At 42.3% G+C, this 24,361-nt stretch overlaps 1 protein-coding gene across 1 annotated transcript in view; it reads left to right on the top strand.

Moving 5' to 3' along the window:
* LOC141006275 (uncharacterized) overlaps nucleotides 1-24,361 on the top strand; it is a 101,471-nt gene that overhangs the window by 20,083 nt on the left and 57,027 nt on the right. The window contains exons 2-3 of the mRNA XM_073478426.1: nucleotides 11,901-11,971; nucleotides 18,264-19,768. Of these exons, the coding sequence (XP_073334527.1) occupies nucleotides 11,901-11,971; nucleotides 18,264-19,768 (1,576 nt within the window). The remainder of the gene's footprint in view (nucleotides 1-11,900; nucleotides 11,972-18,263; nucleotides 19,769-24,361) is intronic.

Below are 24,361 nucleotides of genomic sequence, written 5' to 3'. Positions count from 1 at the left end.
TGTTTATAGCCTAATGTTAGCTTTTTACTTCTGGCGATCACATTGATTGCAAGATTACCTTGAGGAAAAAAACAACTCTGTTGCTTAGATGTCCAGCCAGGATTTTACTGTTTTGGTTCATTCTCACCGCTCTCATGGCATTGTATTTTGGATGTTTTCACTGAAAAAGCTCTAAAAATCCACTGTACACTGCCTGGTGAGCACCAAACGGACAGAAAGACAAAGTTAGAGACTAGCTGGTAAACGTATTGGAGCATTCAGCGTCTCAAAAGACAGATATTCCAATCAGGAGTTAGTTGAGATCAAAAAGAGCTAAAAGAAAGTAAATATTGGGCACCAGGCTGCCAGAAACCGGACATAAAAAGGCTAATGATGAAGAAAAGTTTGGTGTTATGACATCTATGTATGATGTTGCAAAACATGGTGAGCATGCTAACCAGCTAGAAACACTCCAAGCCTGCCAGCTGCACGGCAAACTGAGCTAACTAGCTAACGGCAGCGAGAGTTGGCAGCAATTAGCAGTTCCCCAGTGATATACTACCCCCTATTTATTTTGAGTATGAATTTAAAGTGGCCAATTCTGTCATGATTTGAGTTTTTTGTTTTTTCCTGTTTTATTTTGTACCTCTCTCCTCATGTGTGATGTTGTGCTTTTCACTTCCTCCCTTTGTCCTTTTCCTGTCTCTTTTTCCCAGTTCACAGTTGTTTTTGTTGGTGTTTGTTGCCAGCTTTCTTGTTGACTGCCTTTCGTATTTGCATTTTGGATGTTGGTATTTAGACCTCAGCTTTGCTATTAAAGGCCACCTTACACAATTTGTAACAAAATTCTTGCATTGCACCTTTTAAAAGTTGACAATATGTCAATGTTGTGTTCAAACTTGAGTCCACTGCCCTCAAGTGGCAATTTACACCTTTATGTATTAAAGGGGCACCATGTAGTTTTGGAGAAGATATTCAAACTCAATAATACAAACTCAGAAAGTTGTTTTTGTTTCCATAACTGAATAAACAAGCTTTTCTCAGAACACTGTTTGAAGCTAGAACGGTGTCAGGGTCCGCCATATATAAACAAAGTAAAACAGTATGAAACTGTGTTGTCCTTTAAGGTCAGTTTGTTCTTTCAGTTTATTCAGTCATGAAAACCAGGGTTCGTTTATTTAGTTTGTTCAGGCATAAAAAAAACAGTCAATGAAGACCTTTCTCTTGTGATAAAAAATTCTTCTCTAAAATTATACATTGTGCACCTTTAACGGAATAACATATATTAACCAAATAGTCAAGCTATTCTTTATTTTTGAACCAAGAGTTGTCTCTTAATATGACATGTTTACTTTTTTTTTCACTTTACTGTAGTTCGTTTTTCTGTTATAAGCAGAATAAAGTGAAGGTTGGAGCTGCCATGGGGTATTTATAAACTGAAGTGCTCCCTGGAGAGATAAGAGACAATCACTCCCTGACTCTCTGAAATAATTCACTACCTGTCCCTCAGCAAAAATAAAAAGCAAACAACCTCTCCCTGTTCTGAACCACCCCGCTCCTCGTAATTTTTTATATAAAGGCCCTAAATAGAGAGCGAGGTGTGAAAGGCACTGTGTCCTGATGACAGTAAATGTGCATCGTTTTAGCACCTCACAACAACATCTCAACCCCCGAACACAAAAATACAGTAAGAAAACAGCAGACGCTGCAGAAATCAATCTAAAAATGGCACGTAGCGGCGAAACTCGACTCCATATTTCACACCTCAACAAGTACACATCTGTGAGGTGTTGACACTTTCAATCCACGGTAGCCAGGTCTGAGAGACTGCCCCCAGAAGAGCTTGTCTCCCCCAGCAGGTTATTCTGGTGTTATTATGAGAACTCAACATGCTCATTATGGTTGTGGCACTGCTTTCGGGGTGGCTGTCTACTCTGGTGTGCCAGCACTGGAAATGCTTGTGGTGAAGGAATGACAGGGAGAGAGAGAGGAAGAGCGACAGAGATCGAGGAGATTGAAGGAAACGGGGAGACATGGGGAGGATTTAACAAACAAAAGTGAAGACGATGAAGGAGACGATGTGGATTAGGGAGTGAGAGATAAAAGGGAAAAGACGGAGAGAAATCGAAAGAGATGAACCACAATGTGTGTCAGACAGGAGCTTGTTTGACCACTTTCCACCTCCCAGTGCATCACCAAACCGTCCCCGCACAGGAAGGAGACAGAACCGTGAGCACAAACAAGTGGACAGAACCACCTGTAAAGGGAAAAACACCAACCACCGAGTCGCTCCACATAAACACACATGCACGTGCACATCCACACACTCACGTACACACACATTCCTTGTATGAACAGTCCTCTTGTGTGCAGCGGAGCTGAGAGAGACAGCACTGTCTGGTTCACCGCCACCACCTCCATAACCTCCGCCACTGCCCAGCGTGAAAACACACCTACACAGAGGTGACTGTCTTTACAACCTATTTATTTGTTGGGTGATGTGAGGTTGTCTTACGTCCGCACGTGCTCTACCGACCACTGTTTACGTTACTTAGTTAGAATCTTTCCTGAGGTGTTTGTAATTGTAACCAGTTTAATAAAGTCCTTGTATTCGTTGCATAATTTTTACGACTTAAGCTCACCTGGAAACACTTGTAAACATGCTTCTTATGTGAGACAGCGGTGACAACCAGATAAATATAAACCATGAGAAACCAGTGAACACCCAACCAAGCCCAGTGCCCAATTTTCTTAGCTTTTAGTCTGCAAAACACTGTATTGGTTGTTTATGTGCATGTACAGTACACAGCTCACTGTAAACACTGATATCCAAACAGCCTGTGTTGCTGTTACTCTTGCCGTGCATCAAAGAACAGTCTTGTGTCCTCACTAGGCCCAGGCTGCAATTTGGGCTCAAGGCGTGGCCCAGCACCCATTGGGCTGTGTCCGCCCTGCGTACCAGTAATGACCCCTTCCCTATGGGGAGCGTTTGATCTGGGCTGCCTGTGTGCTTCAGCAGGGCCTATTTCTGGAGCGTGGGGGGGATAAAGGGAGCTTTCAGACTTGGTGCCAATGACCATAATTAAGCAGCTTTAAGGGGTGGCAGTGAGCGCGCTAGCGAGCGCAGGGTTTGTAATTTGGAAGAAGGGGGCAGAGTCGCTGTGGCTCATTGGAAGTACAAGGGAGGGTCGGGTGGCACCATGCACTGAAACACAAGGGACAGAGTGTGTGAAGGGGATTGTAAAGAGGATGTTAATGACTTGCGTCCATTAGCACCCACCCCAGAGGCAGGCTGACCAGCGGCCTAAGGCTGAGATTTGGGGAGATCGCCATGGCCGACACACGTAGTCCGTCCCACCCTAACAGAGGCATTCAAGGCGACTTTTCAGTGCTTAAGGCTTCTGACCGGTCAGCTCAAAGAGGGAGCGCTAATGACCCAAGTCACTAACATCCTTATTCTGTAGCAGCTAGTTGTTTGTGTTGGGATGTTGAAGTGTGCAGCATTCATCTGAACGAGCAGTTTTCACAGAGTGTTTGGCTTTATTCATTCAGATTTAATGAGTTGCGTTGTGTTTAGGTGATAAGATCCTCATATCTCAGAAACGATCAAATGAATCACTTCAAATTGATTTAATTACAATGAAAGCAAGATTACTAAAAAGTATTACTCCTTATTTAAGAGAGCAGGGGTGTGTTTCTCAGAAATGCCCAGGCATTGAGTTCACCTGCTGTGTGTTACCAGTCACAGGTGGGTAGTCGCCAAAAACTGTACTGAAGTAAAAGTACTGTTACTTTCCAAAACAATTACTCAAGATGAACAAAAAGTAGTCATCAAAATAACTACTTGAGTTTGAGAGTTCAAACGTACTGACTGAAAGAGTAACATATTTGAGTAGTGAGTAACTAAAGGAACTAAATTGTCTGTAAATTTGCTGTAGTTTCAGCCATTGTGCTGCTTTGAAGTGACTCGTTGAGGCGTGGCTGTGGTAGGACAACACAGCTCCAGCAGACACACTGTATGCTGCATTAATGTATAAAATGATAAATACAAGTAGTGCGATGAATGTATCCAAATGTAACTGAGTAAAAGTCATGATCAACTACTCAAAGTAAGAGTAAAAATATGCTGCATTAAACTGCTCTGAAAAGTAAAAGTGTTTGTGTGTTTTGAAAGAAAGAAAGAAAGAAAGAAAGAAAGAAAGACACATTTCCTCACGTCCATTAGAGTCATCTAGTAGTGCCAATAGTTTTGGTTTCACTTGCCCAGAGGGTTTTAGGACTTCTGTTTCTGAGATTTTTGCCTCTGGCCCGATATAACTGAGGTAAATGGAAACGTGTTTGTGGTGCTCACAGCACTGAATACTCCAGAGATGTTTCTGTGGGCAGCATTCATCTGAAAAAGCACTTTGCCGTGATACCAACACAGAGTGTTCAGCTATATTTCAGATCCTTATCTCAGAAACCATTAAATGATTCAAATTGATGTAGTTACAATCAAAGCAACATTACTAAAAAGAATGAGTCCTTATTTAGAATATTATTTTGGAGAGCAAGTGTGTTTTTATGAGAAATACCCAATGCAGATAATGGGAGCTTTTAGTACCGTTTGTTCATTTGTGGTGTCAATTAAAGGATCCGTTTTTACCAAACATATCATACCAATTGTCTAAGAGGTGCGTGGAAATTTATTTGTGGTGCTCACAGATTTGGAAAATTACATTTACGTAATTCAACTGCAGCATTTCTCTGGAAAAAAAACCCTCTTCTTGTTACTATAAATGCTACACAGATCTGAAAAAGCTCTGTGCACGGATACCAGTTCAGAGTGTCACAAGTTTAAGGTGGCATTCGTCCTAGTTCAGAAAATAAAACATCTGATTAGTCATTTCAGATTGCTTCATTATTGACTCAAAGTATAGGTCCTTATTTAAAATATCACGTAAGAGATGGTGGGTTAAAGCCAGAGCATGTGTGTTTTTCTCAGAAATGCCCACGGCAGGTAGTTTACCTGATTTGGGAGTTGTTCCTGTCTTGTATTCATGTGTCCTCTCAATTAAAGGATCTGTTCACCCAAATTGCAGACATGCCATGTTTTAAGATTCCTCTCTGAGATTTTCACCTCTGCTCCAATATCATGGAGGTGAATGGAAACAAAACATTAAACTCTCACTGGGTAAACACTGTTCCTGTTACTCTGGCGTGACCTACAAAATAGTTCCTATGAAAAGAAATGTCAATTTGTAACTCATTTTTATAAACACAAGTTGTCTCGAAGCAAACACATTCACTGAACATGTCAAACAGCCCTCAGGTGGTAATTATTGGCTCTTGTGCCTGCTTGAAGGTCTTTGGTAGGCCTTATCCTGCGCCAGGCCGTGACCCCTCTTAAGGTAATGGGAGCTGATCCAGGTGCTGCTCCCTCCCCATTGACACTTTCAACAGACTGATGTCAATAGAGGTGTGTCAGTTTGGGAAATGTTGCCACAAAATAAGATATATACCATCTTCATTTTTCTTTGCAGTGGGTGACTCATATCTCTTATCTTTCATCATTTCTGCTCCAAGGGGAGAGGAGACACACTTGGAAAGGTGACAGAGAAGTCAAAAAGTAAAAACCACACATTAAGTAATGATAATGTGGATCCCTAAAGGAGAGTCTCTGGATCTGTAGGTGTATATGTTTGGCACTTTCAGCCCCGTGACGCGCTGTGTGTCACCGGGCTTCATTCATACGGTTCACCGGCGCATGGGAGCCTGTGGTGGGTGGGTGAGATCCATGTGGCCACCCCCTGGAGAAGGCGTGTAGTTGCTCTCTGCAACCGCTGGGTTTTGTAACCCGACACCTGGCCGTGCGGTGCGTTTGCCATCGCTTTACCCGCAGAAAGCCTATTTAAAAAGGAAAGGGATGAGTCCGGCGCTCCTGACTCCGTAACCCCCCTCCGAAACGAACCCAGCTTTCTCCGCGGGCTGCGCGTCCCTCAATCTGGATCGGCATAAATGAATGAAACACAGGGGAATATCGACAGACAATCGCACAGGAAAACTCTCTGTCAAACCAGCAGTAGCAGCCTGCCAGGAGGAATTTATGTCGGGCTTGACAGCATGAGTTTTTTCCTCTGGAACTTCATCTCAAGCTTGTCAAATGTGTAAAACGGCGACCGGTGTCTTCTGCCCCCCTTGCAAAGGAGTCACGCTGTGATTAACGGTCAGGTTTTTGACTGCCAGGACAAATGAATACAAATGAATTTAGGCACCCGAAGGAGAGATTGCAGAACCTCTCATCTAGACACAAAGTGAGTACCATTTATTGTGTTTTATTGTGTTTTAGTGGTGGGAGGATGTTGGACAGAGCTGAGGTGAAGCAGATCACTGGTGGAGGGCTGAGTTATAATTGAAGGATCTGTTTGCCTCCATGTGCGTACCTGAGTGTGATGTGCCGGCTGGCTGTGGTCCAGCTCACCATGCAGGAGTGCTGGAGGCTCGGTATGGGGTCTGCTGGGACCAAGGGGTGTCATTTGGCGCTTGTGTGACATTCACCAGAAGTTTTCATCTTCATTTTCATTACAAAACGGACAATAATTATAATAATTTGGAAGCAATGTGCAAGAGCCACATTCAGTATTCTCTCCTGTCTGTGCACTTTTGCTCAAAAACAGACTCTGGTTGCTCAAACATATAAAGTTTTTGTGGCAAATAAACAGGAACTTTCCCATCTTGTGTTCACTAACCTGACTCATCTTGACAGAGGAAGCAAAACAGGCTGTTATTCCAATTTATTCACACCCATAAAGTTTTCACGAGAGGCTCATCAGCATCCACTGGTGCGTTTGCCAGAGTGTGTCAGGATGCTTTCCATGTTTTACCTTTTTACGCACTCAGAATCCACAGCCGCACTTTTACGCAGGGGGGGATTTTCACCAGATACTCGACATTTAAGAAAATACCACTGCAGTTAGTCAGCTGAAATTATGACATCAGCCACTTGCATGCACTTTATTCGGTTTATTCAGGCATCTGCAGCTGACACGAGTTTTACGACTCTGTGACATACAATGCAGATGTTTTGCGCATGTGTTTACAGCACATATTTTCACAGACAGAGCGAAATATTTTTGCTCTTGGCCTTGCCACACTGTTTACTTTCTCATAAGCCACCCTGAAAAGTGAGGCTTTCATTCATTCATTTATATGATTCATTCTGACCTTAGACTGATATTGAGGTTTTATCGCGCAGTGAACATCTGGTCAGTTAATGGACCAGTGGCGAGATAATGAGAATGCAGTCATCTAGGGAGTAGGAAAGTCTGGAGATTTGACCATGATTTAAAACAACTTGGCCCAGCGGTTATCAGATTTATTTATCACACTTGTCTGGATGTTTAAAACTAAAGACATTCGTTAAGAAATAAAAGAAAAGAAAAAAATGGCACTTGGAGATTTCTTTCCTTCCTCTCCTTCCTTACTTAATGCTAATTCAATGATTCATTTAAGAAATGCATGGACTGCAGCATAGAGTGGTCTACCTGCAAGGTGCATCATTCACCGCATGTCCACATGGTGTCGCCCTTCATGTCTCACTCTTCACCTCCAATTATTCTTTGGAAATGTGTTCCTATATTTTGATTTTGATTGTGTTTTTTTAATTTTTACACTGAAAAAACAGCTATAGAGGGGAATTTTTAAAACGTAGCCGCACATAAACTTTCTGAATCTTTAAAATCTCAAACTTGTAGCCTCTAATTAGTTTTACTTGCCACTAAATCACAATGAATCACACACTGCTTCATATTTCATCTGCTTTTAGGTGTAGTAATAGGTGGAAAAACACCTCTCCCTACATTAATGCATGTGTGTAGGTCGTGTTTGTGCATGTGTGTGTATATCGGGCCTGTGTGTGTAAAAATAACAACAGCAACAGAGTGAAAAAAAAAAGTAATTTGATAAGTAGAGATGTGTCAGGAGGTAAACAGTCTGAAGTGAGAGGTTACTCGACTGCAGAGAGCAGATGACGGACTCTGCTCTCTCCTCATCAGCCTCTGTTAGTGTCAGCTCATCCATAGGAATTTTCCACTCTGTGTGTGTGGGTGTAGGTGTGTATTTTTGTGTGTTTGGGTGTGTGTGTGCTCAGGGGGCAGGATCGCCTTTGGGAAATCCTTTCTGGAATCATTGAGTGGTCCAAACTTGTGAAAAGAAGCGGAAACTATACAGGCACCTCAGTGTTTTTTTTCTTTCCTTTTTTTCCTCCACCTTTGACTGGTCGCTGGCCCACAGTCGGGCTGCTGTTTGAGAGCGTGCAGAGAGGAGGGTGGTTTTTGGGGGGGTCGAGAGGTTAGAATCAAAGTTTGTATATTCGGGAAAGAGACAGGGATGCCAGAAGATTCAGCGAGACAAGAGGAAATATGAGAGTTTTCATCTGTAGATTCCTGCACCAGATATCTTGGACAATAAGCTTAATTGAATTTCTTTGAATTTCACTAGAACAACTCCTCTTTCTCGCTCTCTCAGTCAGTTTATTGCTCAGTCACTTGGGCTGCAACAAATGGATATTTTCATTATTGATTAATCTGTGGAATATTTCATGATTAAAACCCAAAGGCTCTTCATTTACTATCACAGACGACGAAGAACAGCTGCAAGTCCTCACACATAAGAAGCTGGAACCAGCAAAAGTATTTTTTGCAGCATTTTTTGCTTGAAAAATGAAGAACGATGAATCAGTTAGTTGGTAAATAATTTTCTTTGGATCGACTAGTCGCTGCAGCTCTATCAATCAAACTGCTTCATCTATCTACAATATCTTTTTCACAGTCTGGCTTCTTGATAGCAGAGACGATCACAGTTAAGATCAGCTGAAGTTCTCGGCGGTGCAGAGCAGCGTTCTTCCCCCTCCTGTCTTTGAAATGTGAGTTCAGTGGCTCACAGTGGATATAGTATAGGTTAGACTGGTTTACAGGATGACTCAAGGAGGTATTGTTCATCTGGCCTGTATTTTGTCCACTCAGCTAAGCCGAGAATTCCCTGCAGGGAGTCCTGTCATAGCTCACTGTTCGGGTATGAAAACCACACCAGACAGGGTCAGCAGCCCTGATTTAAATGTCCAGCGCAGCCGCTCCGCAGAAGAAAAATCCCAACCTGTCACGTACACTTCAAAAAGCACCCTAATTAAAGTCTAAACAAGCTACTGAGAACTTTTAGTATGAAAAGCCAAAGAAAACAGAACCGTTTCCCAGGAAACTTGGTCCAGCTTGCACAGATGTAAACAGCCTGGGGGACAGAATGAGTGTCGTTTTTTGCTGCGGTTATGAATCTACAGCATTCATGACTCATTTTCAGAAAGCTGATCTCTCCTCAGCTGATAAGACGCTGGGTGAGACTGTAACCAGCTGGAAGTCTGGGACACACACACTCACACACACCCAAAGCATCCTGAGTAACCACAACCAGCTGTGTGTGGGGTTGATTGCGATGAAGCTTTGTTAGCAACTAGGAACCAGGAGACGCCACAAACACACATGCAAGCACACCATCACACACGTATACACACTCTGATTATAATCATTCAGGCGAGCGGGGGAAGCAGCCGCTGGTTAGTGCGGAGGTTGTTCACAGAGAGACAGACAGCAGGTCTCTGCCTGCGATAACGCTGATCAGCATATTTATGCAACAGTTACCGTCTTTCCCACATTTATGTATTTGGAGCCCACGCCTCCTGTCTGCCTGCTCCGCTCTGAAATGTCCAGCCACAGCTGCTATACACATTTCCTCCTCCGATGTGTGTGTGTGTGTGTGTGTGACCATGTGTGTCTGGATGACCTCCAGCGGTAAACAGTGGCTCCCCTGCCTGTCACCAGATCTCGGTCCCCCGCTGAGCTCTCAGTCCACTTGCCAATCAGTCTCTCGAGCTCTGCGGCACACCTGGATGTGCTGAGGGTGTTGAGAGAGACCATTTCTTTTTTTTTGTTTTCTGTGTGTGTGTGCATAGACATGTTGGTTTTGGGAGGAGAGTTGATGGATAGGTCCACTGTAGTATTTCTGTCTTACAAACCACAACTCCAAGCTGTGTGTGTGTGTGTGTGTGTGTGTGTGTGTGTGTGTGTGTGTGTGTGTGTGTGTGTGTGTGTTTGGAGAGAGGTGCTCTGGGTTGTAAGTACTTTTGCAGAGTCCAGTTCCCATTTGTTTTTCACAAGGTATCAGTAGCTCAGATGCGAAGCATGTGGGTTTGTTTGAGTCTGTGTTTTGGTTTGTTGGAAAAACAACGATTTCAGATTATTATCCTGTCAACACATTATGCAATCTCAGTCTATCTAATTTTCTGGTCTATGATAGTCATCAGTTTTGACTTTAATAAAACAAACCTTAAGATGTTCCTCTTCGGGTCAAATGCAAGCGGTTCTAATTAATGGTACCACTTTCTAACAAGGCACCCTCTGTGAAGGAGTTACACAGATGCTTTTATTAATGGTTAATAAATCAATTACTAAAGCTTTATTCATCTAATTCATCTAAACATTTGTGTTGCTGACTGCACTGACCAAGTTCTTGGATTTGAAGACCGACAAGAGTAATTGGGACTGTCCTGTACTTATTTTGTTTTTCCCACTCTATTCTAGCAGACAGCGCCAAGTGCCATACATCATTTGATTCAGGAGAAACTTAAAGCAACATTATGTAGTAAAAAATTGGCATTTTGTGCAATTTGGCGCTCCCCACAGTTTGCAGCAGAGTGCAACACGACTGTCATAGATACAAATTCCAGCTCTGTAACAATTTGTCAGATGTAATGTAGGTGCTAACTACAAACAAAACTCATCATGTCATAACAATGTTATGTGTTGTATATTGAAAACTTGTTACTGAAGTTACATAGTACAGAAACAAGTGATGGGGGGCGGAGTGGCTGAGACAGAGACACATTCACCCTATTACAAGACACTGTACACTGTTATTTTTATTGTTAAAAAAGTTACATAATGTTGCTTTAATTTTCAGTCTGGCTCACTCCTAGTTTAACATTTGCTTTGTTTGACCACATTTTTTTTTGTACCGTGAACTCAACAAAATGTAGCTTCCTGGAGAAAGATAGTTGATTGTTGGTTCTCATCCCCAGGTCTTTAAATACTGACGCTTTGGGTTGGCGTCTGACCCGAGCTGAAATCTCAAAGCATCAGTATTTGAAGCCATGGGAAGGAGACACAAAAATCTGCTGTTTTACTCCAGGAAGTTACATTTTGTTCCTTTAAAAAGATATACTTGGATCTGTTAGACTTCCATACAATTGCTTCTCTATATCTGACCTTTCCTGACCAAGTTACAGCCATTTATAATCATATAACCCTATATTTCATTACTGAACATGTGGATGTGCCAAAAAAAGTTCAAAGAGTCAATAGAAAGGTTATTACATTGAAGCAAAAGTAACTTTTTTCAGAGAAATATACAATATTATCCATTGAACATGAACAACAAAAGTAGCTTGGCTGCTCGTTGGCCCAGAGGAAGAAACTGCGTGGGTTTCCTTTATGAATCAATGCTGCAGAACATGATGGCGTAATGACATTCGCTACAGAGCCTCTGAATGAAATCCAAACAATACAAGTGTGATTGCACTGAAAAGCAGAGAAACTCAGCTTTACATGAGCATATGGACATGATTAGCAGGTCAAAAGTTTTTAAACATTTTAGAACGATAGCTATTTTTTAGGTCTTTGAGGGGTAATAATTGCGCAATTGATTGGTAATTAGAAAAGTGAGAAACCAATGAACGTTTAGTAATGGGTTACCAACATTTATAACTGTATTTTTGCCTAGTAGAAAGGATAAAAGGTTCCTTTTTTTCAAAAATGGCACCAAAATGTTTTAGGAGTTAAATGATTGTATGATTCAGTACTGTGTGATTAACCTGCTCTCTTCTCTTCCCACAGGAGAGCCCTATTGCTCTGTACAGTTCTATATTGTACTTGTTACCTGGGACTTACACAAGTACACTCTGAAGGTAAGACATCATCAGTTACTTCACTTTTATCACCTCTTTTCTTACTCACTGAAACTTTTAACAGTGGAAAAAACTGTGAAAGTTATTGGAGCACTGGGGGGTGGGGGGGATTTTGGAGTTATTCTCCTTTTTTCCTGTTTGGTCATTGCCCAAGCACGTAAACACATTGCTATGAGAATTGGGGCCAGTCGTTGCCATGGCGACGAGTGTTGAGTAAGCTGTGGGAGCGAGGTAGTGATCAGATCATAGATTCAAAGCACTGAGAAGTATGTAACAGTGTGAAAAGAGTCGTAGTGATGAACCTACAGAGAATTATCACCAAAAATCTGCGGCTTCATGTCACTTTAAAGAGCTTTATAGCACTCTCACTGCTCTTGTTGCGTCATTTTTCAGCTAAATATCACACTACTCACTCGTCACGAAACAGCAGACCGACATAGTTTTCGACTTTAGCAGCTAAAGAGACAGATATTTTTCCCAGGAGATGGAGGAGACCAAAACAGAGCAAAGAGAGAGAAGATATTGGACTTAAATTCATCAGGTGGCCAGAAATATCCAGACTCCAAATGAAAGCTATGTTGTTCAATAACTACTGCATGTGTAAATTAGCACCTGTTTGCTAACAAATTCGTGTTATCAGCTTAAAAATTACAATATGTTAACGTTGGGTTCACAAAAGTGGCCCAAAAAAATTAAGTTATGGCAGCTTTTATTAAGAAGATGTGGGGCAGTTCAGGTAATTATTCAAATGTGAACACAATCTGATAATATTTGTCTGTCGTGCACAGTGAGTGTGTTTTAATGTCCACTGACAGTAGTAAAATTTGGCATTTTTCCACCCAATTGGGCTACTTTTCATGTGATTGGCCAGGTAAAAATGCTCATTTGAGCTTCTTTTTGCACCATGTGGCGCGTTCCCATAATAGATACAGTCCAGTGGATAGGCCTCTTCTCCTCTCCAGTTATTATGATTGAGACTGACAGGGCGCTGAGTTCAAAAGCTCCGACACGCAGTCACCGAAACCAAATGTCATCTCAGTTTATTACAACAAGGCTGAAACTGTATGTTTTGTTTTGGTTTTTTTTCAAAATTCAAAGCTCTATGATAAAAGCCCTGTAAAATCTGTTAATTTAAGAAATGAATTTTATATCTAATATACCATTTTCTTAAAACTTGGAGATAATTGGAGATAATTTGTGTCTTATTTTCAAATATCATCACATAGTCTCATTGTTCCAGTAAGATCAAGATGTCAGACAGTCACAAAAATCTTAATTTCCGAAGTGGAAATGAAAAATTGGCTGTATAACTGGTTTTATTGGCATCTGTCAAATCTGGCAACACTGTCCATGACCAGCATCACTGTTGCAGAGTGGCTGAGCTCACTACTGAGCTCCCTCTAAGTGGAGCGCTATCCAAGAATCCAGCAATGGTAGACAGAATGGACAAACGGTAATTTATTACTCCCTGCATTTAGACAGAGACTTCCTCTGTGGCCAGTATCAAATAATGATTAATGATGAGATGCTGTCTCTGTAGAGATGACTATCATCAGTGCTGAAAAACTCTGATGATGGACATTGCTTTAGCTCTTTTTCTCAGAGGCTGCAGATTTTTGTGTTTTCATCACACTTACTTCTTCAGTCACAACTGGACTTACTCTTAGTTTCACAGGATGCTTTCGCAGACAAGCCAGAGTAGGGAGTGTCATTGTTTTTGATCCTTTCCCTCCTTAACTATGATGTATCCTCTTGAGACGTGAGGTTGCCGCCTATATTTACAAAACGGGGAACTTTTTACACTTCAAAGACGTGAAAAAAGTTGCCTATTGTGGCTTTGTTGACTACAAGTTTGACAATGAAAAAAAATGGGTGTGGAGTTAAACGTGCCTCTGCAGCCCACTCCACATCTTTGCCTAAGGCCAGAAGCTGAAGGCTACGTTAGCCGCTGCTAGCACAGCCAAATCGCCTACCAAACTGTTTGTGATCAAGTTGCATTGTGGGTAATGTAGGCTCTAGGTTCTGACAAGGAATTAGGAACTGTTCTGCTGCATCGATTTAGATCCTTTTTTTTTTTTTTTTAAACTGTCCATCATGAGCCCAACTATGTTATAGGAATTCAGTGCAAAATTTGTAGAGTACAGAGCAAAGTGAGTATCAGGGAGAATCACAATTCAGCCTTACAAGTAGCACACATACCACAGAACCGCAACATCCACTGTTGATTCCAGCCGGGGTCCTTTTCTGAATGTCATATCTCTATCTCTCTTGGTTTCCTGTCTCTCTCCACACGGTCAACTTTCTCTTAAAGGCAAAAACACCCCCAAAAAAATTACAACGAGGGAATCTGGAAGCTTAAAGGTTAAGTTGCATAACATATAACCACAATGTTCCCAGTTTGATTCTGGCCCGGAACAAAGGCCTTTTAGGCATGTCTTGCCATTTGGCAGCCACGTTGGCAGCGCCCCCAAGCAGTTATTTTGGGATAACAAGACCAGGCTCCTATCTAAATGAATGGGGAGAGAGTCAGAACTTCACTTTTAATGGTCACAGGGACATAAAAACTACATGTATATAATCAAACCAGTCAAATCTGAGAAAAAATGCTCAAAAAGTATGGTGACTTTACCCCAAAACAAGGTCTAGAATGCTTTTTTTTTTTACCACAGATTATACCTTGCTAGACATGTGCACGGTCTCTTGTCACAACTTCTGCAAGTTTAATGTCTAGTGTTTGAATAACATCACCTCTCTTGGTAATCCTGTGCATTGCTGTGATATCCTCCTCTTCCATGTTTATAAGAAGTCCTTTTGTAGCCACATCAAATTGGTTGAAACTGTCATGAATCTCAACTGTGTGATCGAGTCAGTGCAACAACATGATTGGCTGATATGTTTTCCTTTCTTATAACATCTCTACCCAGGACCTTTGCATGTCATACCCATCTATATCTCTCTCTGTGTTCCAGTCTATATCTCTGCTGTCACTAAATAAAGGCAAAATGCCAAAAATACTCTGAAAAGAAGAAGTTAAAGAAACAAAGACACAAAATTTGACCTTGTTTTGCCCCATATTTGAATCATAAATCATCAATCCATTGTGGGAAAACATTGCGATGTATTGCTGTGGGATGATTTTTCCACTCAGAGATATCATAAATGGCTCACTGTAGATCAGCGTACATCAGCCAGAAAGAGGTCTTTCGAGTGTTTTCAGATGAATCGGTGACTTCATCCTCTACAAGGGATAACATTACAGACTGAAGAGCCTTGGACTTTCTCTCTGTCCTACTTGAGTGACTTGGCACAGAGCGAGGCTATGAGCTCCAGCCATGTGTTAAACACAAGTCTGTCTCTGTGTGTGTGTTCACATCCGATATACAGTATGCTATATATCTAAAACCACATGTCTAATGAATGCCCCAGTAAGAGTACAAGTGGTCATGAAATAAAAAAGTTTGGAGACAGACAGTAGATACATGTAATGTACCTCCTGCATCACTGCCAAGTCCTGTTGTCCTTTACTGCAGAGGAGACCACACAGAGAGGAGAACTCTCTGTGGATGGGTATACACTATACCCCATGTAGGTCTAGTTTCCTCAGGCTATTTTATAGAGCCCTAATGTTTAGAGGAAAGGGAAAGTCTGACAACCATATACAGAAAATGGAGAGAGCTGGCTAAATAGGAAAAAGGCATGTCTACTTTTCCTTTACTTTTCTCTGTGCAAAAAAATGTTAATGTGCTAAATCAATAAATACATAAAGGAGACATTATGCTCATTTTCAGGTTCATAATTTTATTATATGTTTCTACTAGAATAGGTTTACATGCTTTAATGCTCAAAAAACACATCAGTCTTCTCATACTGTCCAGTGCTGCAGCATTGTATTCCCCCTCTGTCTGAAATGTCTCTTTAAGGCCCCTCCCTCCGGAATACCCAGTCTGCTCTGATTGGTCCGCTCACAGACGCCTGAGCCAGCACAGCTCACCGTGTCTCTGGTCAGCTCCGTCATGTTTCAGCTTCCAGTTGGCTTAACTTCTACCGTGAATATAGGCATAAATAATGCCAATGTGTGACATGGTGACGTTGTGATGTCAGGAAGTCACAGTATGAAAGGCGACACTACTGACGGGGTGTTTCGGGCCTTAACTTTCAAGTTTAACTTTCAAGACTTTTTGCATGCACAAGAACGTATATACCACACTGAAGAAAACTAGATAAACGAAAAAGCATAATAAGTCTCCTTTAATAATCCAGACTATACAGATTAGTCTGTGGAGTTTTTGTTTGACGTTATAAATATGAAAACTCTGCACAAAACATTTGTCGCTCTGAGCTGTATATATATTTGTAAAGGCTGAACCACCTCATCAGTGGTCTAATGGAGCAGGCCTCACATTATAGAAAGACAATCATCTCATTGAAGTCCTTGCTTTCTATGGCTTACCAGTACAGCAACTGTTGGGACATCCCATCTGGCTTTCTCCTCATCTTTCCCTCTTTCTGTCATCTCATCAACACTGCTTGCCCATTTTTCTATCTTTTCTATACACATGTCCCCATTAGACAGGGCCCAGTGACCACAGGTCAGAGTGAACCCACTAACAATAAAGATGCTGAGGGGCCTGGGTCTGACATCACAGGTTGTATAGAAAATTATTGCTGGGACCCCTGAGACTGAAATAGGCTGGAAACTGTATTCTGAGATGATCTACTCACTTGCGGTCATGCTCTGAATTTCCAAACTGACTCTACTGATGAGAGGAGAAAGGATAAGAGGAGGTTTTGTGATGATGCCGATGTCCTTTGCCTCATTAATCCCCTATAGCCTTAAAACAAAGAGGCTATGTCTTGACATCAATCAAGCAAGGATTCCTCAACATACAGTACAACAAGCACTCAGATGTACTAATTAGTGTGGAAGTTATATCATTTTGCTACCAAATGTATATTTAAAACCAGGTTTTAGGACTCATTCCTGTGATATTATGGTGAAGGAATATATATATTTCCTGCCTTATTTTATTGCTTTTTTATTATCAGCAGAAACAACCATATGGTGCATCAGAAGCTGAACATTATTCTTGTTTAGATAGATTCTGCATCACTTTTTAAGTGCAAGTAAGAGTTCTCATTAAAAGAATGTTCATGTTTCATTCATTCTCTGCTCCGTGTGAATCAAAAACTCATTTAAATTTTATTAGACATTAATTTGTGGCACTTTCAAGAACAAAAAACAACTTAATGATTAAAGACAGGAAGGCGTAATTACATAAATGTCACACATGTGGAGCCACTGTGCTTTGGTTGGCTTCAAAACCTCAAATGATGTTTGTTACCCTTCGGAGCTGTTAAAATATAACCACATTAGACTTACATTTAGGGCTGAGCAGCGCCTTTAAGAATTTGCAGGCGTGTATAACAATAAACATGCTATATTCTGAAGCCATGCTTATAGCTGTTTTATGCTCCACGTCAGTCATATGGTCAACACGATGCCACAACTTTCCATGTTGGAGGGAAGCGTGAGGCTGCAAACCGCTGACATTTGAGACAAAGGCGACCACAGCATCACTGTGTGGCATCTACCCACTCAGAGAGCAGGGACCAACCAACCAAGGTCACTCCATCCTGCCCTATCATCAGCATAGTTTTATATCTGTCTTGACCTATACATAGTCATTTGTTTTGGCGTCAAGTAGAAGCAGACAGCCTGCAGAAGCCTCAAAACCCAGTTAGTTTATTATTGTTTGGATTTCATTTTTTGTGCCTCCACCATCTTTTTTCCCATCTCTTTACCCTGCAGTGTTTTGTGCCACATTACTTTATAAACTGCTGTTAAATGTTGGCTGAAAGATCAGGAAAATTGGCCCACAAGCCAGTTCGTCGATCCAACTGTCACTGGCAAAGACAGCTGAAATATTATGCTTGCTTCTCTCTCATCCATATCTGCTAATTGGTTGATGTGTGTGTAATTGCTGCTCAAGTGGCCATGCTTCTGAGTGTTGCTACTGTTCATCAACAAAACTGGGACCAGTAACTCTGTACATTGGCCTTTTGTGATGTTTAAATTTCTAAATTTGGCCATTGTCATTTATTCAATTCTTTGTTCCAGGTGATGCTTTCACATGTTCCTGATTATGGCAGGACTTAAAGGGAAATATGAAAAGAATAATCAATGATCAAAGAAAACAGATGTGATCTGAATGATAAAGTCCTCAAACTTATCTTAAAATATAATTGTTGATAATTACATGCAACTCCTAACACCACTGTCCTTTCTACCTAGATGTCGACATCCTCCAAAAGTTGGGGCTCAAGGGAGAGAAGCCGTCACGCTCCGTGCCAGCAGGGGTCATTCCATTCAGATCAGGGATCATCCTCAACCAGCGGGCGCACGTCGAAACTCCATTGCGCTCAGTCTTCCCAGCGACCATCTGGCCCAACCTGGCACTGGTCCTGAGTGTGCGCTCACACCGCGTCAACAGTGCTTTCCTCTTCACCCTGCTCTCAAGCCGCAGGAAGCTCCTTCTCGGTCTGCAGCTTACGCCGGGCAATCTGGTCCTTCACACAGGACCTAACACCTCGGTGGCATTGCCCTATGAGCCCCATGATGGTCAGTGGCACCAGCTGGCGGTGGGAATTAATGGACAGAGAGTGACTCTATATGCCTCCTGCGGAGAGCAGAGTGTTCATGCAGACTTTGGGTGGGACCGTGAGGAGGGACTGGCTCCAGAGCTCCAGGGCTCCTTCCTGCTGGGGCGTTCAAGCCAGCAACAAGCCTCAGCACACTTTGAAGGAGCCATCTGCCAGTTTGACCTGGTCCCTTCTGCACAAGCAGCTCACAACTACTGCAGGTACATTAAGAAACAGTGCAGGGAAGCTGACACATACAGGCCTAACCTTCCTCCCTTATTGCCTATCCTTCCACGAGAAACAAACATCACAGCTACCACTGCTACCCCGAAGCATGGTGGCCCGGAAACAGCCCAGAAGACCACACGGGTGAGCCTTGCCAGGAGTGCTGCCGCTGCCGCCTCGGCTGTCAGATATGTAGCCTCCACCCAAACAATAAAGCCCAGCACTGGGACCATTTCTACACCCCTGCTGGGAACTGTGATGCCAGTCACAGTCCAGCTTGGTTTGGCCTCCCCACCTCCCAAAGCCAGGACTGAAACTGTCACAGCACCACTCAGGACAAGAGCACCCCCAACAAAACCACCAAATCAAACTCCCTCCACCTCTAAAGCTTCAAACCAGAAACCTTCCAAACCCACTCCCACAAAGCCCAGTTCGCATAACAACTTCAAAAAGACGATTGCAGGAACAGACAATAAGAAGAAACCTACCATTCCAGCCACTAACAGCACCAAACCCACCAAGACAAAGCCTGACTCGGCCTTATCAGACCAAGGTGTGATCCCAAAGAAACCAACCACAACCAAGAAAACGCCCCCCAAGCCTAAAGTTACGCCATCCAAAGCCACTCCATCCAAACCCAAAACAAATTCTGTCAAAGTCGTCCCTTCTAAACCAACGATATCCAAAGTCAATCCTTCAAAATCATCAAAAACTACAACTGCTAAACCCTCCAAGTCAGCCTCCAAACAGGTCACCAAACCAACAAAGCCAGCCAAAACCACCAAGGCCCCAGTCACCCCGCGACCAACCAGATCTTCATACAACCCCGTAACACCACCTGCTACTGATGGCTTCCAGAGCTGGGAGGTGCCACCTACTCAGTTCTCCCTGCTGGCTGGACCTATTGGACAGAAAGGAGATGCAGGCCCACCGGTAAGAACCTCTGATCTGTTTTGTTGGTTGGATATGTGTGCAGTGTTTCCCACAGGTTGATAATTTATTATGGTGGTAGGTGGCACGGCGTGTGACAGTTAATGCTCAGACTTACTTGCGTCCTAAGCAAAGGAAGCAACATTGGAAATATCCACTCTGAGGAAAAGTTGCAGTGCAGGCAGAGATCAAGCTCATCTAATAGTCTAGGCTTAGTAGTCGCTAAAGTAAGTAGCTATATGTTTCTTTGCAAATGCAATGCACATAAAGAAAGTGTCCGAAAAGTGATTGATGAATGATAAGATGACTTGCTGCCTTTTCATCTTTACTTTGCATGGATTATGGTGAAGCAGTTATGGGTGGTTTACAATTAAGAGTGACACAGGGCTATTGAGTTTGATATTGGATTAGGTTTGATTGAATTAAAATGGACTGTTTGGCCTTGGTGGAGGTAATCGCTCTACTGAGTGCCATACTAGTGTTGACTTGGATTTAGGTCCGTCTTACACTACATGCTTTAAGATATAAAGTGTCCGATGGACTCTTCATGAAATCTTGCAATTTAAAAGGTGCCTAGGTTACACATGACTATAGAAGAAAGCAGGAAACAGAATATAAAATCCTTTTTCAAAGCTGACAAAGCACCCATGCAGAATAGCTCTGATCAGTAGCCTGGCTGTAACTTCTTCAAGGCAAGACAGAAATGACGTGACCACACAAAGACTTTGCAGTCACGTCTCGGCTGTTTGTGCTGGCATCTGTGGGTGGTGAGTTCAATGGTTTACGTTAGGAAAGTGTTGAAAGGTAGTGAACCATGCTCCATTAGGGACATCCCAGTCTGTGCTGGTCTTTGTCACCAGTGAAAGGCCAGGTTTGATTCTCGTGCTCTGGGGCTGGAAATAAGAGACCGCGGAGATATGTAGGCTAATGTGGCACTATCTCCTTTCCCACACAGGTTAGAATTCCTACTTTTTGCTCCCGCCTTTCCGCCTTCCTCTGTGCACAGAGCCCTCCAGGCTGGGTGTGACGTGTCAGGTCTGACGCCTTGCCGTCTCTGCACCAGATTCCTTGGCTAGTGGAGGTCTCATGGCCCTCTTTCAAAGCAAGGTCAAGGGTCAAAGCAGTCAGTAAACACACAGAGGTAGGCTAGGCCTTTTAGGAGTGGGAAGACTGTGACAGGCTGTGTTGGCAGGCAGATGCTCAGTTGTATCTTGACTGGCCAAAGCAACCTTGTTTGGGAGTTTTGTCATGTCTTAATAGCCTACACCTCCAAATGTGACCTGAGTAATCAGACCTCAATGTCTCGTCAGCACATTCTGGGTGTGTTTGTTTTTAAAGCTGCCCTTGTGATTGAGTCATTTTAGTCTGAAGTGTGAGCAGAGGCCTGTGCGTTTGATACGTGTGCCTTGCTTTTTCTTTGTAGTGGTCTGTAATTTGCCGTCTGAGATTGCAGAGTGTGGCGTGTCAAGGGTTGGCCAATTTACATCTCCACTGATGTCCACACTACACTTGACTGTCATTACGGAGAACCAAATTACTGCCATTTAGAGAGCGCTACCTGCAATCTCAATATGGAGTGCTGTAATCTGCCACAGAAAAGAGATTGGAGGAGGATGATTAAGGGAAGTTATGAGGTCATTTACTGAAGGACTGTCTGACACAAAGGCTGAGGCCAAAAAACCTCTGTCATGTCATGCCAAATATATTGCAAATTACACCAATGAGAGGTTGGGAAATTGTACCTAGAAAACTAAAAATGTCTGCGTGTTTCGTACGGGTTCTGATTAAAATGCAGTCATTTGACAGGATCTCATATTTAGACTCACATGCGGATTGTTTACTTTGAGAATATATCAGGGATTAAGCAGGTGCTTCCTGTCAGAGTATGTGTCTGTCTCTGTTTTGCCATGTAGTGCCTTGGGAGATTGTGGATAAACCCAGTCACGCTTCCTTTTCAACATAGTTTGGATTTCATAAACACACATGCCATGTGCATACTGTCTCTGACTCCTTCTCACAGCACAGTCTTGTACACACACACTCGCTCTCTTATACATACACATACACACATCCTGACAAATATAAAAGTCAGGAGCCAATGGAAAGCATTGCATCCATTGAAGTTTAAGCCAATTGTTTCATTCGTCACTATCGCTGCCGAAAGCATTAAGACTCTTCCTCTGAAACCATGATCTGGACTTGTGTGCAGATTCTGCACTCTGTCTGCCAGGAGAAACATCCAGTGAAGGCACAGATATGGCAACAGTTTCCCATCTGAAGCATCTTTGGCTCCTCGCTGCTGCTTTAAAAAATGACTTCCTCTGTTCCACTGCAGCTTGACTGTGATCAGTGTGGTCTGATTTGAAGAGAGAATTGGAGCTTTTATTTAATAATTTCTTAATTGGAGCTGTACTGGCACTGAGTTTAATTTTAATTTAAACTGTAACTGACTGTTTCTCTCATATTAGCACTTCTGTATTCAGTTCAAATGTATCTGCAAGCTGCCTTAGTCCTTAGAAGTAGCCACAATTAGGTGTTTGCGCAGTTTAAAGGGGCTCTATGTAACATTTCATAGCAATTTACATTACATTTATCACCTTGGCCATATGTGAGCGGATTGTAACGTGATTGTTGCATTTGAAAGCCTGTGGACAGTTTCTAAAAGTTAACACTGCCAGACTGTGAATTTCTTTCTGAAGGACTCAGGTTGGATTTTCCTCGTGTATCCAAAGGATGTGACTTTATGCATGTTCTCGAGGGCCTCGTCTCAGTGCCTCTCTCCGCTCTGCTGACAGAGAGCCACCGTAGCTAACATTGTTTTAGAAATGGAGTCTGCTAACATAAACAACCCTCTCCCAGCACAACACAGAAGTTCCACAGAGCCCCTTTAAAATATCATAAAAGGTCATTGAGGACTTTGCATTTTGAATTGCTTTGAATTATTAGAATCGTTGGTAACACTTTATAATAACCATCATTAATAAATGGTAAATTTGAAGTTAATTTCACTTAAGTTCAAGGTGCAATATGTAAGAATTCCTACTCCAAACAAATAGGGGTTAGAATATCACTTGAGTAACCACTCTTCTCGCTAACTTTATGTCTTTATACATCCATGACTGTAGCTGCTTTTAGCTAGTTAGCTCAGTTAGCCGTGCAGCTAGCTGGACAGCCAGGGGAGTGTTGAAAGAGGTTTTCATGCCCCATTCTAGCTGCTTAGCATGCTGACTTCAGTAGAAATACTTGACTGAACATAAATGTTAATCCTTCACATTATGTCCTTAATTTAAGTTAATATTAGTTCATTTTTGAATGTTTTAACTAAAATTGGTAGATATTGCTCCTTTGATAGTTATTTTACTATAAACAAAGAAATAAATGCTTTATAAACCATTTATTAAGCAACTTTTTATTGTGAAGTTTCAACTGGTGTTGATAATACTTTGTAAATGGTATTTACAATTGCTTAATAAATGGCTTTTAATGCATTTTAATGTTTATCAACAGTGAAATACTATAAATTGCGCATTCATTAATGATGGTTATTATAAAGTTACCGAATTGTTTAATGAAAGTCAAACATGTAAGTTGAAGTAGTAGTTTCTAAACTTTGAAACGATTGCCTCCGCGGATGGCAACACGACTCTGAGATGCAGTTGTAAGGTGGTACGAATCATGCCCTAACATCCTCGTGGGCACAGTCAGCAAGTCCAAACCTCATAACTGTAAACAGCCTTTACCATCAGACTGTGTTTGAAATGTGGTGATTGGAAAATGCTTACGTACGTGGGAACTTCGTGAGACTGCTACCTTCCTGGCCAAACCGCAGTCGACCAAACAAAAATATTCTCTTAGAGAGAAAGAATTATGTTTAAATTGGTCAGGTGCAAAGAGAAGAAGACAGCAGGGAGAAACAAACAAACAAGTGCAAGGAAGGACGGCCATGGCGGGGGGTGGAAGTGTGAGGATGGACAGGAGTGTGTGTTGGTGTTGACAGGTCCTTAGGCCACCATAGAGGACACCACCTGTAACAATGGGGGTGGTCTCAAGCATGGAGGTCGTCCTGGAAGAGATGGTGGGGGGCCAATTATAATCTGCAGTGACACGCTACATGCAGGTAGCAGCTATGATCACAACAACCATTGGAAGTTGTTTTGAAGTTGAAAGTCGTGCTTTGTCTCTTAAAATTCAGAGCCCTGTGAAAACTGAGATGAGGAAAGGGGACAACTTTCACACAACAATAACTGCACTTTATGGTGGACGCTGCTGCTTTTTTACTAGATCTTCCTATCGAAGTTTTCTCAGGCATCGAATTAACAACGTGGTTAAAAAACACGACGCATTTAACAGTGAGGAAAACATTTTAAAAATGCTTTAACATCGGGATCCAGAGCCCTACAGGTAGCTCCTGTTCACCACAGCAACCACAGGCGCTCTGTTTTTCCTCACTTCTCCTTTTCCTCTTTTTTGATTAAAAGAAAACGAATGAGCGCAGGGCTGATAAAGCCACACAGGGGCATTGAGTGGTGCAGGAAATGACCTGTTATTTCTAGTGTTTCTATGGTTTCCTGCCACACGGGCTCAGAGCTTCCTGAT

Source organism: Pagrus major, chromosome 12, assembly GCF_040436345.1.
Source record: "Pagrus major chromosome 12, Pma_NU_1.0".
NCBI classification, from domain to species: Eukaryota; Metazoa; Chordata; class Actinopteri; order Spariformes; family Sparidae; genus Pagrus; species Pagrus major.
Note: the sequence above shows the minus strand (reverse complement) of the source record. Positions and strands in the feature narration are given on the sequence as shown.